Source organism: Xyrauchen texanus, chromosome 32, assembly GCF_025860055.1.
Source record: "Xyrauchen texanus isolate HMW12.3.18 chromosome 32, RBS_HiC_50CHRs, whole genome shotgun sequence".
NCBI classification, from domain to species: domain Eukaryota; kingdom Metazoa; phylum Chordata; class Actinopteri; order Cypriniformes; family Catostomidae; genus Xyrauchen; species Xyrauchen texanus.
In genome coordinates this window covers 4,943,286-4,958,629 of record NC_068307.1, presented here as the reverse complement: position 1 = coordinate 4,958,629, position 15,344 = coordinate 4,943,286, and the positions used below count along the sequence as shown (strand labels likewise).

General features: G+C 38.5%; 1 protein-coding gene across 2 annotated transcripts in view; it reads right to left on the bottom strand.

Moving 5' to 3' along the window:
• The window catches only part of igsf21a (immunoglobin superfamily, member 21a), a 331,022-nt gene that overhangs the window by 14,120 nt on the left and 301,558 nt on the right, over positions 1-15,344 (bottom strand). The window contains exon 7 of one of the 2 annotated variants that reach the window (XM_052101058.1): positions 8,238-8,338. In XM_052101058.1, the coding sequence (XP_051957018.1) occupies positions 8,238-8,338 (101 nt within the window). The remainder of the gene's footprint in view (positions 1-8,237; positions 8,339-15,344) is intronic. The other variant, XM_052101057.1, reaches the window with a different exon arrangement.

Genomic DNA, 15,344 nt, shown 5'->3' with positions numbered 1-15,344 from the left:
GCTTGTTTTAGTCTGAAGCCCAATATTTTGTATAGCGTTGGGGAGAAGCTAACTACAAGTGGCAATGCTACTAACTTCACTATTTTTCAGTAGTGTGACAGTAGCTCGGCTATATTTCACAATAGTGTAGCTTTTCCACTAAAGACCTAGATTTACCAAATGAGTAGCAGTGTAGCGTCACAAAAACGTTACATTTGTCACATTGTATATAACAAAATCATTATATTTAGTGAAGAGAACTCCAATTCATTTAAGTGAGTCATTTTGTTCGGACGGTTCATGTAAACATAAATGATTCACTAAGCCCCTGTGCAGCCTTAAAGGGACTTTGCCGTCTTTAAGTGAAATAGTTAGTTAATTGCTGCGGTTTATAACTTTATTTCAACACAGTTATATAAAATAACTACATCCAGTAATATAAAAATGCATATGTCTTTAGTATACATTTACAAGTTCAATTTAATGTCCCCCAAATTGAATAGATGCATGGATGGATGGATATATAGATTTTGATGGATGGATGGATGGATGGATGGATGGACATATATATATAGATTTTGATGGATGGATGGATGGGTGGATGGATGGATGGACATATATATATAGATTTTGATGGATGGATGGATGGATGGATGGACAGATATATAGATTTTGATGGATGGATGGATGGACAGATTTATAGATTTTGATGGATGGATGGATGGATGGATGGATGGACAGATATATAGATTTTGATGGATGGGTGGATGGATAAATATATACATTTTGATGGAGGGGTGGATGGATGGATGGACAGATTTATAGATTTTGATGGATGGGTGGATGGATGGATGGATGGACAGATATATAGATTTTGATGGATGGATAAATATATACATTTTGATTTAGGGGTGGATGGATGGATGGACATATATATAGATTTTGATGGATAGATGGATGGATGGATGGATGGATGGATGGACAGATATATAGATTTTGATGGATGGATGGATTGATGGACAGATATATAGATTTTGATGGATGGGTGGATGGATAAATATATACATTTTGATGGAGGGGTGGATGGATGGATGGATGGACAGATTTATAGATTTTGATGGATGGATGGATGGATAAATATATACATTTTGATGGAGGGGTGGATGGATGGATGGATGGATGGACAGATTTATAAATTTTGATGGATGGATGGATTGATGGACAGATATATAGATTTTGATGGATGGGTGGATGGATAAATATATACATTTTGATGGAGGGGTGGATGGATGGATGGATGGACAGATTTATAGATTTTGATGGATGGATGGATGGATAAATATATACATTTTGATGGAGGGGTGGATGGATGGATGGATGGATGGACAGATTTATAGATTTTGATGGATGGGTGGATGGATGGATAGATGGACAGACTTCAGACTGTTTTAAGCATAAAGTTTCATCAAAGTATTCAGATTGAATATCTTATGTAATTTTGATTGACAAGTAAATGTATGTTGTTTTAAGAATATTTAGCTATTTTTACTGCAAAACAAGACAAAATACTAAAGAAAAATATTTTTTTGCAGTGTTCACTTTAAATTTTGAGTAGCTTGGGAAGCAACAGTTTAAAAGTAGCTTCCCCAACACTGATTTTGTAATTGCAAAACAAAAGTACATTAAATATAAAATGCATTTTAAGAGATTAAGAAACTTCATATATTATAGATAGTATCCATTTTTCAATCTGTTTTCCAATACTGCAGTACATTACAGTTTTAAAGATTAAGATGTAATTCTCTGCTGTAATGGATTAAGCTATAATTTATCTGAATGTTTACCATATTCCATCACTGATTTTTATTCCTTACTAAATTTGTACTTCTAATGAAAATGTCTTGTACCAACTCATCAATTCGACGCAAAACCAAAGGAGACAATTTATGCATTTCTTATGTAAGAGATATCCAGGAAACGGTATGTAAAAGGTTTGATAGTTGTTAGATGGACTGTTCATCCAAATATTAAAATTATATCATTTATTCACCCTCATGTTGTTTCAAACGCATATGGCTTGGTCTTTTTGTTAGCCTCAGTCACCATTCACTTTCATTGTGTAAAAAAGAAAAGAAAAAAGGATGCATTAAACGTGAATGGTGACTGAGGCTAACATTCTGCCTAACATCTCCTTTTGTGTTTCATAGAAGAAAGAATGTCATACTGGTTTGGAACAACCTAAAAGTGAGTAAATGATATCAGAATTTTCATTTCTGGGTGAGCTGTCCCTCTAAGGGGTAATGAAAAAATCACATCAGAGAGGGAGTCTACAAGAGGCAAAAGAATATCAAGTATTCTTATATACTCCGTCACAGAGGTTCATGGTGTAGCATTGTCTGCAACTATGCCTGGAAGCCCACTAACACAATACTAAAGCATGATTTCATGCATTATTTAATGTTCGTGAAAGCTCAGGTAGAAAATCTCAGCTAGTGCTGTCTAAATCTTGAATAAATATCTTTCTAGATCAGGGGTCCCCAAACTACGGCCCGCCCCCACATTTGGACCGGCCCTCTGAACAATGCCATGCAGAGAAATATTTTTACAATTTAATTTTAAATATGTTTTAATCATATCATATTTGTATTTGATAATACATATTGGCTTTCAAAATAAAATTTCCCTTAGTTATAATTATTAAAGTAGCCAAATTATTTGTTAGATTCACCCGGATTAACGTTCCATCGTGATCGAGCGGGTGCACGCGATCCAGCAAGAAAATTTAAAGTGACAACAAAATGGCCAAACGGTTGGGAAAGAGAAAAGTTGATTCAGAATGCAGGGTATTTAACCAAAAGTGGACAAGTGATTATTTTTTTGTTCAATGCAAAGAAATGGCTGTTTGCCTCATCTGTCAAGAAACAGTCTCCGTTTTCAAAGAATACAATCTGCGCCGACACTATGAAACCCGCCACAGAGACAAGTATGCGAGTTTACAAGGCCAAATGAGAGCAGACAAAGTGTCGAAGCTAAAAAGTGGATTATCTGCTCAACAAAATACGTTTGTACGGCAAACCCAGTTGAACCAGTCATGCATTCGAGCTAGCTTTCAGGTAGCTAAACTGATTGCAACCTGCGGTAGGCCATTCAGTGATGGTGAGTTCGTAATGAAATGTATGAATGCTGTTGCGGAGGAGGTGTGCCCCGATAAGAAAGATGTCTTAAATGCGGTGAGTCTGTCCGCAAGTACAATCACCAGACGAATTGAAGAACTGGGGTATAATATGCCCAGCTGAAGGAAAAAGTGAAAGAATTAGATTTTTTTGCATTAGCGCTGGATTAAAGTAATGACGTGCAGGACACAGCACAGCTGCTAATTTTTCTTCGCGGAGTTAGCTCAAACTTTGAAGTGTCCAAGGAGCTGGCAGCCCTAAAAAGTCTCAAAGGTACTACGACAGGGGAGGATATTTTTGGTAAAGTGTGCCAAACGATAGAAGAGTTGGATCTAGACTGGTCTAAGCTGGCCAGCATCACGAATGACAGAGCTCCTAGTATGGTTGGCGCGTCAAGGGGACATAGTTCACACTGATTAGCCTAATACGCATGAGTAAGTAAATAATTTGATTTCGATAGCAATGAATATGAAAAAATGTCATTACGATAGTAATAATGCTCTTTTAATAGGCTATATATCACTTGATATGTATGGTGCATAAATAATAAATTAATCTAGCATTAGGAGGCATAATACTGTAAATCCATTTAAAATCATAATAAAATCTCCACAATAAATCACTCCGGCCCATGCCATTTTCTGTTAGAATACGGCCCTCCATTATAGAAAGGAAAAATGATGTGGCCCTCATAGAAAAAAGTTTGGGGACCCCTGTTTTAGATATTTTCCCTGCTGGTCAAACCAATCTGCCCATGTTCGAGGTGTGATAAGTGATTGGATAACACAATCCATCTACTGTAACTTCACAAAATAATGTGACTTGTCTTGGTGACCTTTGATAATGGCTCAGTGGAAAGTGTGGTACGGCTGTGTCACTGGACTTCCACATTCACACCATGACAGCAGTGAAATGAGTTTGCACTTGCTGGTGCAATCAGGTTAGATCCAGATATACTGTATAAAAATATCCCCCATGGCACAGTTCAAATCAAGACGTAATGTTTAAAAAAGCTCTCGTAAAGCATAACTTCTCTTTACTCTAACCGTATAAAAATGAGCACAAATGTGACACAAATGTGACTTCATTTGTTTGTGGTTTTGCAAGTGTAAAACTAAACTAAAGAGCAAATTGAGTCTGTATTGTCACCATTTGAATTGCAGGGGAGATTTTAGTTTTCTGTGTTAACATTGATCTTATCTACTATACATTTAAAACCGAGGGCCTTGGATCAGCTAAGGATAAGGGAGACGTATATATATATAGATATATTTTCAAATAAATCTCAAGTGGCTTGCAAATCTTCTGAAAACTCATGTGCAAACATACAGATCCAAAACAGATTTGTGTCCCAGCCAAGCCTGTTTATGGTGACCATTCTTTCTGTTATTTAAAGTTGAACTTCAAATACATAAATTGTGGGCGAAATAAACACACATATCTGCCAGAAAAACTGACCATGATGGCCTGCACAAAGCAACTTCCACTTGTTGTAAGAACTTCATCTTTGAAGTTATCTCTGTTGAAAAAGCCCCAGCTTAATTTTAAAATGCATAACTTGGGTCTTAAGTGACCCAGGAACTCAATCCATCTACTTTACCACATACATTTTTTTGTAGTTATGCCCCCACCTTTTTATTATTCCTCTTATAAATAGTGCAAAATTATACATAAAAGTTATATATATACAATATCATTGATATATACCAATGTCAAATGCACTGAATCAACAGTGCCATCTTGAGTAACAAATATCATGTATAATATGTGTTTATGTGTACACGCATATGGCATACGGCTAATTTGCCATAGTTGCACACAGAACATCCACAAGATATCATAATAATTTGCATGAATATAGAACTCAGTTGTCTTGAAATGCATTGGGAAATAGATATCCTGTGATAGTAAACTTACTGTGTATATAAATATCAAAACATAACAGAAAATATATTTTATTCTATTAAATTCGAATTGTCTCTTGCAAATCCATTTGTGATAGACGTATAGATGGAGCCATATAATAATGTTTGCTGAAACACCCCTGCATTTAAGGGTTAAACTAGCCTAAGCTGGTTTGCTGGTCTCAGTTTCTTCAGCTGGTCTCCCAGGCCGATTTAGCTGAAAAATGCCCAAAACCCCTGTAAAACCATCAATACAGACTAGCCTGACCAGCTTAGACAGGCTTGAAGACTAGCTAACCACCGTAGTCTGGTTTAAGCCTCTTTTTTCAGCAGGGAATGCATCCAAAATCAAAAAAAGAGTGCACAAAACAGAACTACTGCAACAATTCCTGAAATTCATGACACAAAGGATAAAATGGCACATAGCAGATTCGGTGACGATAGCATATCGTGTCTAATGCCGTTGGCTAGACACACCTTTAAGTCAGTTCTGTCACAAAGATTGGGAGGATCAACACCAAACTGTTCCGTTTTTATCTGCTTGGGGAAGATTTTTTAGCTCTTGGCAGACAGCGATAGTTACACTGAGACAATCTCCTTGCTTGACTAGGCCTACAGAGCTGACAGACTACTGAGGCAAGTATAAATTTGGTGCTGTTGACAGTAAACCGCTCCTGGCTAGCTCTGCTCTCGAACCTGTTTTGCTAGCTAAACTGACAGGAGAGAAACGCAAAATGAAAAATCCCCGAAAGCTGTGGTGATATTGATAAAACATCTGATTTGTTTTTTAATGAGATGTTCTTATGCCTTCTGGTGAGAATTTGAATCTGAGCCCAAACTCAAGAGGAGTTAGCATTAGCAAAAGGAAGCTAACGTTAAAAGGGCCCTTTTCTTTTCTTTAAAGTATAAGTGTGTCACTTTTTCAATGTTAAAAGAGCAATATGCAACATTGACATCAAGAGTTTAAAATGGGTACTGCTGTCCAAATTCTAAATATTAAAGAGAGTTGCCCCCCCACCCCCTCCTCCCCCCTCAGACTCGAAGCTCACACGGATTGCCAGGTTGAGTACACGCAACAGGAATGAGCAAACTGACAATAGAAAGCGACGATCAATAGATCAGCTCATGCATAGTCTACGTTTGTAATGTTTTTACTGTTTGCAAATTATAAACCAGCTCATGAGGATTTTTTTTGAACTATGTCAATGTTAGCTAGTTGGATAGCTGGCTTCCATAGCTGCAGTGCACTGTGTTTGCCTGTTAACTTGTTTCTAATCTGGCAACCTGGGGTGTCGAAATACTTTTGGGAAATGGGCAGTGGGCGGGATCACACAGGCCAAAACAGAAATGGAAATTCTGGCCCGGAACGGACATTTTAAAGTAGAATATTCTAGCCGTAGCATTGTTTTCGGAGAAGCCAGTATTTGAAATTTGGCATGTTTCTAAATCTCTGATAACATATGGTGAAAATGTTATGCTTTAGTACAGTAAATACTGTATATTACATATTGCTCCTTTAAAATACTTTATTGTTTCCCAGCAGTGGTGGATTTAGGCATGGGCGACATGGGCAGTCGCCCTGGGTGGCATCTTGTGGGGGCGGCGGGATCAATGTTGGGGGCGTGATGAAGCGTGTTGCGCCAAACAAGCTAGAACCGCTACTGTATCTCAGGTTAATGCAGATACAACTAAGCCATTCATAGACTGATTTGAACAAAAACTGTGAACACTGTGTCTCTGTGGATGAAGTTACAGTTAACAGCTTTGTGGCGGAGCTTCAAAGTTCATTTTAAATGTACATAAAATTGAAACAACAGATTTTCGTCAGATTTCTTTACATTTCCATCAGGATCATTGGATGAGGACAACCTCGTGAATTCACATAAACAATGATATTTAAAGGATGATCAACATTGTTATCGTGTCTGCTCTAATATGACCCAGTTGTTCAGCAGCTGCTGGTAGTAGATTTGAAAGTTTCGTGGAGCAATCTCACAAACTCTGATCACAAACTTCTGTTTTTAATTTCCAAAGTGCAACTGCTGTTACAGATAGGAGGCCAATATGATCTAACAATGATCTATCTGAACAAAACCTCCATGGAAAATCTAAGGGGACGAACGGGACATCATCTCCAACACTGTAGCATATATTGGCTGTTTGTGAAAATATATGCCAATAAAAATAATGTACTACTGAATCTCTCTGCATTTATGTAAAATGCAATAAATTACTGGTAAATTCTAAATCAGCTATTATTAAGTGTGAATAGTATATTGAATACTTTAAGTCAAATATTATTATTTACTGTGGACACAAAAGACACATATTGCATGTCTGATGGTAGTTTTCATTTTCGTATGCCACAAAATGGTTCATTTTTGTATGCCACAGAGAGGTTATATCATATATATATATATACATACATATTCCTTTATTATAGCTTTCATTAACATTATTACATTAAATCATGTTTAAAAGATTATTAAAACTGCAATACTGGCCATTTAAACGGTAATTTCATCTAAAGAAAATTGTATCCGTTTGTTTCCCGATACAACAACATTGAATCAACCAATGGTATGGGGGTGGGACAGTCTGTTTGTTTGATCCACAAGAGACAGCGGGAGTGTTTGGGAAAGCTGTTTTTGCATTTCCGTTTGGTGGCACAGAATTCTGCATTAACGTCTTAAGCATAAACATGGCTGGACAAACTTATAAATGGCACAACTGTGACTCATATAATCATTTAGCTATTGTATGACTTATTTATTTTTACATCAAAGCTTTTTTAAATGCAACACCACATAAATTGTATTCTCTTTGTTTCCTTTGTAATCTAGCACTATTTTCTTACTTTATGTTCTTGTGATCTCTTAAAAACCTTGAAAAGCCTCTGTTCTGATTTCATCACTGCATGCATGATTGAACGGTTTGATTTTTCTCAGATGCAACAACCCAACCCTCCTCTGAGAGGTTATATCATCTAGATTGATAGCTTGTGGATAGCAAGAGCGGGTCAGAAGCTGACAGATACATGTGTTGTATTGCACTCTCTGTAAGAATGGTCACTATATATGTGTTCACTACACAGGCTCAACTGCACATGTGGGACTCAAATCCAAGCTCCTCATATCCAAAACTGAACTCTGCCCTGGTTTTGTATCCCCAATGCACTTACCACTGGAGATCCTACCTGGAATCCTTGGACGGTGATGCGAACTGTATCCCCTACCTTTGCCCTGGTAGGGGTTATCACAAGTCTGGGGCCTTTCGGTGCCGCTATGGAGGAAAACAAGAGAAAAACCAGTCACATTTTCTGGCACAACATCTGAACGCAAGTATTATCTGAACAAGGTCATAGCGTTTGACTTGGAGGTCATCGATTCAAGTTCCATGGACTCAATGTTTTCCTAATTGAAATGGCAGAGGAGTATTTATTCCCCAAGAGGGACAAGAAACTAAATTGGGTAGACACTCATTACTGAAAAAGAAACAGAGCATGTCAGGGAAACGGTGGTGGAAGTAAGATAAGAGACACTTAGAAAACGAATTCCCTTGTCTTGTGAGGACCGAATCTCCCAAATGGATTTAATTTGGTGTCAGAGAATGACTTGGATGTGATGAAGGAAAGGAAGGTTTGAACATCATATTCTGACCTTCTCAGACACCAAGGAGTTTTCTTGTGTACTCAGGGGAAAGATAAGAAAGTTATTTTTCTTTTTTTGCATCTGGAAAGTGAGACACTTTAAGTTTCCCAAGCGAAACTTCCTCTATTGGAACTACGAGTGAAGCACATTATAGCACCAGAGTCGGAGTATATTAGAAAGCCTCCAACTGGCCCCATGTTAAGTGGTTCCGCATCGTTTACTATGATTACCAGCATCCACTCGGCGTAGCCCCGAGAACCATAAAACTCGTTTTGTGAGCCATATGTTTGTGCTAGTACATAATTCCAGCGCTCAGCTTGGTAAATGCAGATTGGACTTGACATTGTTCAAAAATGTATCCTACTGCGCCATTTTTTCAACCCTCATTACGGCTAATGCTACTCTTTGGCTCCTACTATGCATCCAGATAATCCAACTACTCAGAACTCTTTGAAACAATGGCTAATCATGCTTTTAGCCATCAATCAAGTCACAGACTGTCAGGCAAAAGCTAATGAGGCATCGGGCCAGTCTTAGTCAGTTTAATGATTACCCTCCCCCCGGTGCCGATTAATGGATTATGATTTCCGTTCTCACATTTGTAATGGCTCCTATGAATGTGTATTTCACACATAAATTATGTCAGGACACTTCACTAAATACACAGAAATCCTTTTGCCAGCCTTCTTATTATGGAAATGATTTGGGATATTAGCAGACAGACTCTGTAGAGTAGAGAAATATCACAATACACAGGAGAGATCAAGAGCTAATCAAGGCATGAATCATGACTCAATGACTTCATCGATTCTCCCTAAGAAAACTGCGGAAAAAACAAAAGGAGACCATTGATAGGGCTTGTTTTCTGACAGGGCAATGGTCACTCAAACGCTGACCTTACCTATTTGTACCAAGTGGATGAATTAAGGGATCAATACCTTGGATTTCCCAACCTAAGCCTTAACCACAGGAGTTGACAAAAACGTCAGTGAGCTGTGCTATTTTCCTACTCATAGAACTGGATAACTGGTCCGTGGTCTTTTCTGAGGATTAACAAATGGTACCAGTTATATGGTTTGAATATAGTGACATAGAGTCCAATCAAAGCACCATTTTAAGCAGAATTAGCCAGAGAATTCCTGCTGTTGTAGAGTAAGGTGATGGGATGCACGGTCAGAAGTCTGGGATTGACTCCAGCAGGAACTGTTGGCTGCCTTTGATTATGACAGCAAGCATCGCAACTGACAAGCCACAAAGCCACCGAATGTTTGGAGTGAACTACTAAGTACCAAGGTTAATGTGAGCTTTTGAGTACTGCCATCTCACCTCATCAACCATTGTACAGCCACGTAAAGTGGCGAGCCTATGCTTTTGGGGGTAATAGGGGAGACCGGGCTAGTACTCCAGTGAATATTTCTCAGAGTATGTTCAGTTCTGAAAGTCACTTTCTGCATTGGCAAATACTTGAAGTCTTGGCTACAGAAAAGCTATTGAACATTTCGACCGTTATTGCTCAAGAAAAAAGATACGGTTCATTCTGTGACTACCTGCCCCAATAGTGGGGCAAGTTGTCGCAAGAGCTGGCTGTAATCTAATAGCTTTTTCAGTTAAAAAGTAGTGTAATGAATTAAATATTTTTTGTAATCAGATTACAGTTAGTGATTTGCAATTAAGTTAATTACTTTTTAAGTACATTACTTGGGTTACACACATTTCTAAAATAAAATTCTCAGCTCAAGGATGTGCAACAATGAACAAGAAGGAAATTATTTTGAATTTGTGGAGTGGCAAACCCCTAATCGACAGGATGAAACATTCAGCGCAACCAGTGGAGTCTGATTTCCGAACAAAAGACTCGTATGAGTCCATTCCTTTTAATCTACAAGATGAAACATACAGCGCGGCCAGTGCAGTCCGATTTCCTAACAAAAGACCTGTATGAGTCGGTTCGTTCTAATCTACAGGATGAAACATTCTGTGTATTCAAATATTATGATTCAAATATTATGTATTGAACAAAAATTATACTATATCATAGAACTGTTATATGACCTGTCCCAAATACCCAGAGAACTTCTGGCCCACTTGTTGATGAAGTTGCATAGGCCTGGTTTAGATGAATTAAAAAGCCTTTGCACTAAGTCTCAGTTTTCAGTTTAAAATTAAACAAACATATTACTGTACATAACATTGTCGTCACTGCTGAAAATAAATAAATAAACAAATAAATAAATAAAAACATCATAAACCAGCCTAAACTGGTTTGTTGGTCTTAGCTGGTCTCTCATCCTAGTCAAGCTAGTGCTCAGCTGGTTTAACTGGTCAGACAGCAGGTCTCCAGCTGAAAGGTGGCCAAAATCCATCTAAAACCTGTAAACAGTACAGCAAACATGCTTAGGACTGTTAAGGCTCTTTTATACAGGAAGGTTTTTTTTTTTTTTTTTTTAAATGACTGTTTTGCACATGCAGAGAAATGAACAAAGGACACAAATACAGCATACAGTACACTTGGGGTTGTGCCAAGCTCAAGCCAGGTTTGTAAAGCTTTGAATTCATAGAGTGATCCAATTAGTATCAACAAATGCACATTTTCACTTCTGTATTCTCTGAGGGAGAACAACGAGAAGCCAAAACAACTCTCTCTTTATTTTAAAGGCACATAGCTACTGTTAAATTTATGCCTTAAATTGTTGCACAGAAAAGACCTTGTCAAAATATGAAAGCCTCTAAAAGTTTGCAAGCCTTTTTCTGGGCCTGCACTCTAGTGAATTGACTTCGCTCTCTCCTTTAGTACCATGCAACCCCCTCCCATGTGCAACTTCAGACCTGCTCTCAAGACACTGATTCAAATAAACATGTTCTCGCTTTGATGCCGACACTGTCACGTGTTCAGTTTCCATTGGAATCTCAGGAAAAGATGGGGATTCATGTTGAGGGTAATCGGTGAGGTCAGAGCTGTATGGTTTTGTGAGTGCAGTTAACACAAATTTACTCACTGAAAAACAAAACAGATAAAACCAGACTAAGCTGGTTAGCTGGTCATCCAGCCTGGTCAGTTGGCTGGTTTTGGAAATGTTTTAGTTGACTAAAACACCCTACCAGCTTAAACCAGCTAAGACCAGCAAACCATCTTAGGCTGGTTTTAGTTGTCTAGTTTGACCTATCACTTGTGATTCATTTTATTGAAATATATTTTTCTTTTGTTATATTTTATGATCGTTATGTACATTGGGGTGTTTTATTTTACATTTTATGTTGTTTAGTTAGTCATGTGTGTTACCCTGATGGTTTTCTATAGGGATGTCATGTACTCGTGCTTGTTAAATTGAGCTTGATAAATAAAAAAAAATGAAAAAACGATACCATCTGACCTACGTATATCATTCTGTAAACATTCAGCGCACAAACTAAAATCACATTATGCCTTAGTGCGATTATTAAACCACGTAGGCTGTGATTTAATTTGATATATATATAGTTTGCATGTGCTGCATGCGTCGAAGTTAATGTGTGAAGCAGGTGTTTTGCTGACGCTGGCTGCTCATACCTATTAGAGCTTCTTGGCTCATACACAGAAAACACCATCATGAGCAATGCACACTCTGTTTGTAGCAGATGACAGCAAGCAGAGCGCTAATTCACTTTGTAGTGCGAGGCACGCAGAGACTACATATTTATTTATTGAAATAGCAGCGTTTTGTGATTTAATAATCACATTGGGTCATGTAGCGACCTACTTTTCCAGAAGTGAGAAGCTACCGTCAAAAACACACAGAAACAGGAAAAAACTTCACTACAAAATAAAAGCTCAATTTACATAGAAAAAAAACAATGACAGAAATATACTACAAGAGGCACAAAAACCATATATGCAAGGTATGCAATGCATAGGGGCACCATGTAAATGGGGGCTCCAGCGACTCACTAAAGGTGGTGCAATCAGCCTACTCGACCACTCCCCTTCTGCCTTTTATATCGTTAAAATTGATGAGATATACTCTATTATTCGGAAATCTCTTCCAACATATTTAAAGTTTGTTTAACTTCTTCGTCTTCTTTAATCACTGAGATTGTTCATTCTTCACTGTGTTCTGGTCTGGTTCCTATATCATTCAAATCTGCTTCAATAACCCCAGCACTCAAGAAACCAGGGGGAGATCCTACCAGTTTTGATCATTTTCATTCTATTTCTAATTTACTGTTTATTTCCAAAATTTTGGAAAGGAGTGTTGCAGTTCAGATTTATGATTATCGTTCAGTTTGAACAATTTCAATCGGGTTTCCATCCACATCATAGTATGGAAACTGCTCGTCAGAATGACTAATGATCTGCTGTTGGCTGCGGATTCTGGTCAGCTGTCTATACTCATTCTCCTCGACCTGAGTGCAGCCTTTGATACAGTCTCAGTTGGAATTATGGGCAACCCCCTGTCTTGCTTTAGATTGTATCTTTCTGGATGTACTCAGTTCGTGCAACTAAAATGTTTTCGATCTAAGTCATCACAAGTTATCACTGGCATTCCACAAGGCTCAGTATTGGGCCCTCTTCTGTTTATTATTTATTTACTGCCCCATGGTCATAAAGGTGTCCTTTTTCATTGCTATGCTGATGACACCCAGCTCTACCTATCTTCCAAGCCCACTTCTTCCCTTCCTCCGTCCTCTCTGTCCAGCTGTTTAGATTTTGTTTAAATTGTGGTAAAAACAAAGTCCTCCTTGTAGGCACCAAATCTAATTTGGCAAAAACTGACATTTTTTCTCTAACTATCGATCAGCCCACTGCTTTTCCTTCTTCACAGGTTAAGAGTCTGGTATTGTCCTTGATAGCACCTTATCCTTTGAAGCCCATGTTAATAACTTAACTCGCTCTGCATACTTTCATTTATGCAATATTAATCATCTTCTTCCCTCTCTCACATTGAACAGCACTGCCAATCTCATTCATGCACTGGTTACATCACGTATTGATTACTGCAATGCTCTCCACTCTGGTCTTCCTTCAAAACTTCTTCATAAACTTCAGCTGTTCCAGATCTCAGCTGCACGAATAATTTCTAGAACCCCCTCTATTGAGCACATTTGACCTCTTCTTCAACATTTGCATTGGCTTCCGGTTAAGTACCGAATTTATTTTAAAATCTTGCTTCTTACCTTCAAGGCCTTAATTAATCTTACGCCTTCATACCTCTTCGATCATTTTTATATCTATACACCTACTCGTACTCTCAGATCTTCCTCGTCAACTCTTCTTATAATACCTGAACACTATGGGGTCTAGAGCCTTTAGTTATACTGCCCCTCACTTGGAATTCCCTTCCTCTGGCTATTCGTAACAGTGATTGACTTCATACTTTTAAATCTCGTCTTAAAACTCCACAGGCCTTTTTATGACTGTGCATGCATTTAGTTCACACTTTGTATCTTGCAATGTCTTATTGTATATCATAGTATTGTTTGCTTAATGTTGTTATTGTTGATGCTTTCAAGGATGATGATGTTCTGTTTTTAAGGTGACCTTGAGTGTCGTGAAAGGCTCCTATAAATAAAATACATTTTTTATTAACATCAGAACGACAGAAATATATCACTACCAGAGGCATAAAAACCATATAAGCAAGGTATGCAATGCATAGGGGCACCATGTAAAGGGGGTGCTAGCGGCTCACTAAATGTGGTCCAATCTGCCTCCTCAACCCCTCCAACATCAACCCCCCATGCTCAACACTTATAATCGGCCTCCTTGAACCCTCCAACATCACCCCACCCCAGCGCTTATAATCGGCCTCCTCGAACCCTCCAACATCACCCCACCCCAACGCTTATAATCGGCCTCCTCGAACCCTCCAACATCACCCCACCCCAACGCTTATAATCGGCCTCCTCGAAACCTTCATCATCACCTCCCCCACCCCCCACCGCTTATAATCGGCCTCCTCGAACCCTCCAACATCAACCCACCCCAACGCTTATAATCGGCCTCCTCGAACCCTCCAACATCACCCCACCCCAACGCTTATAATCGGCCTCCTCGAACCCTCCAACATCACCTCCCCCATCCCCCACCGCTTATAATCGGCCTCCTCGAACCCTCCAACATCACCCCACCCCAACGCTTATAATCGGCCTCCTTGAACACGCCAACACCCCCCCCCCCACCCCTCACTGCTATACCCCAACGCTTATAATCGGCCTCCGTGAACCTATATCTTTTCTGCTTGACATCAAAGGTCATACGTTCAATCAAACACTATGGTATTTTAGCAAGAATTAAGTCGCGGGGTGGTGTTAGAGTTTTCGAGAAGGCCGATTTCAAATGGTGGGGAAAGTTGGAGGGTTCAACTTATTCTTATTCTAAAAAATATAATTTTTGCTATCTTAACAATGCACAATTATATTATTGTTATTTACGTTTAGCATTGCATTTTCTCTGTAAAATAAAATGTAAAATATTTTTGGGCTGAGACCCACCTATTTTTGTCATTTAACATAAACCAGTTCCTCTTGTATGCTGCAGATGCACTGCATGATTCATTTTAGTATAAATCCTTGAGTATATCATTAAAGTTTATTCTGCTGTCGTTCTTTCCTGCAGCTATACGTATATCATAAACACCAGGAATCTCTATATTTGATGGAAA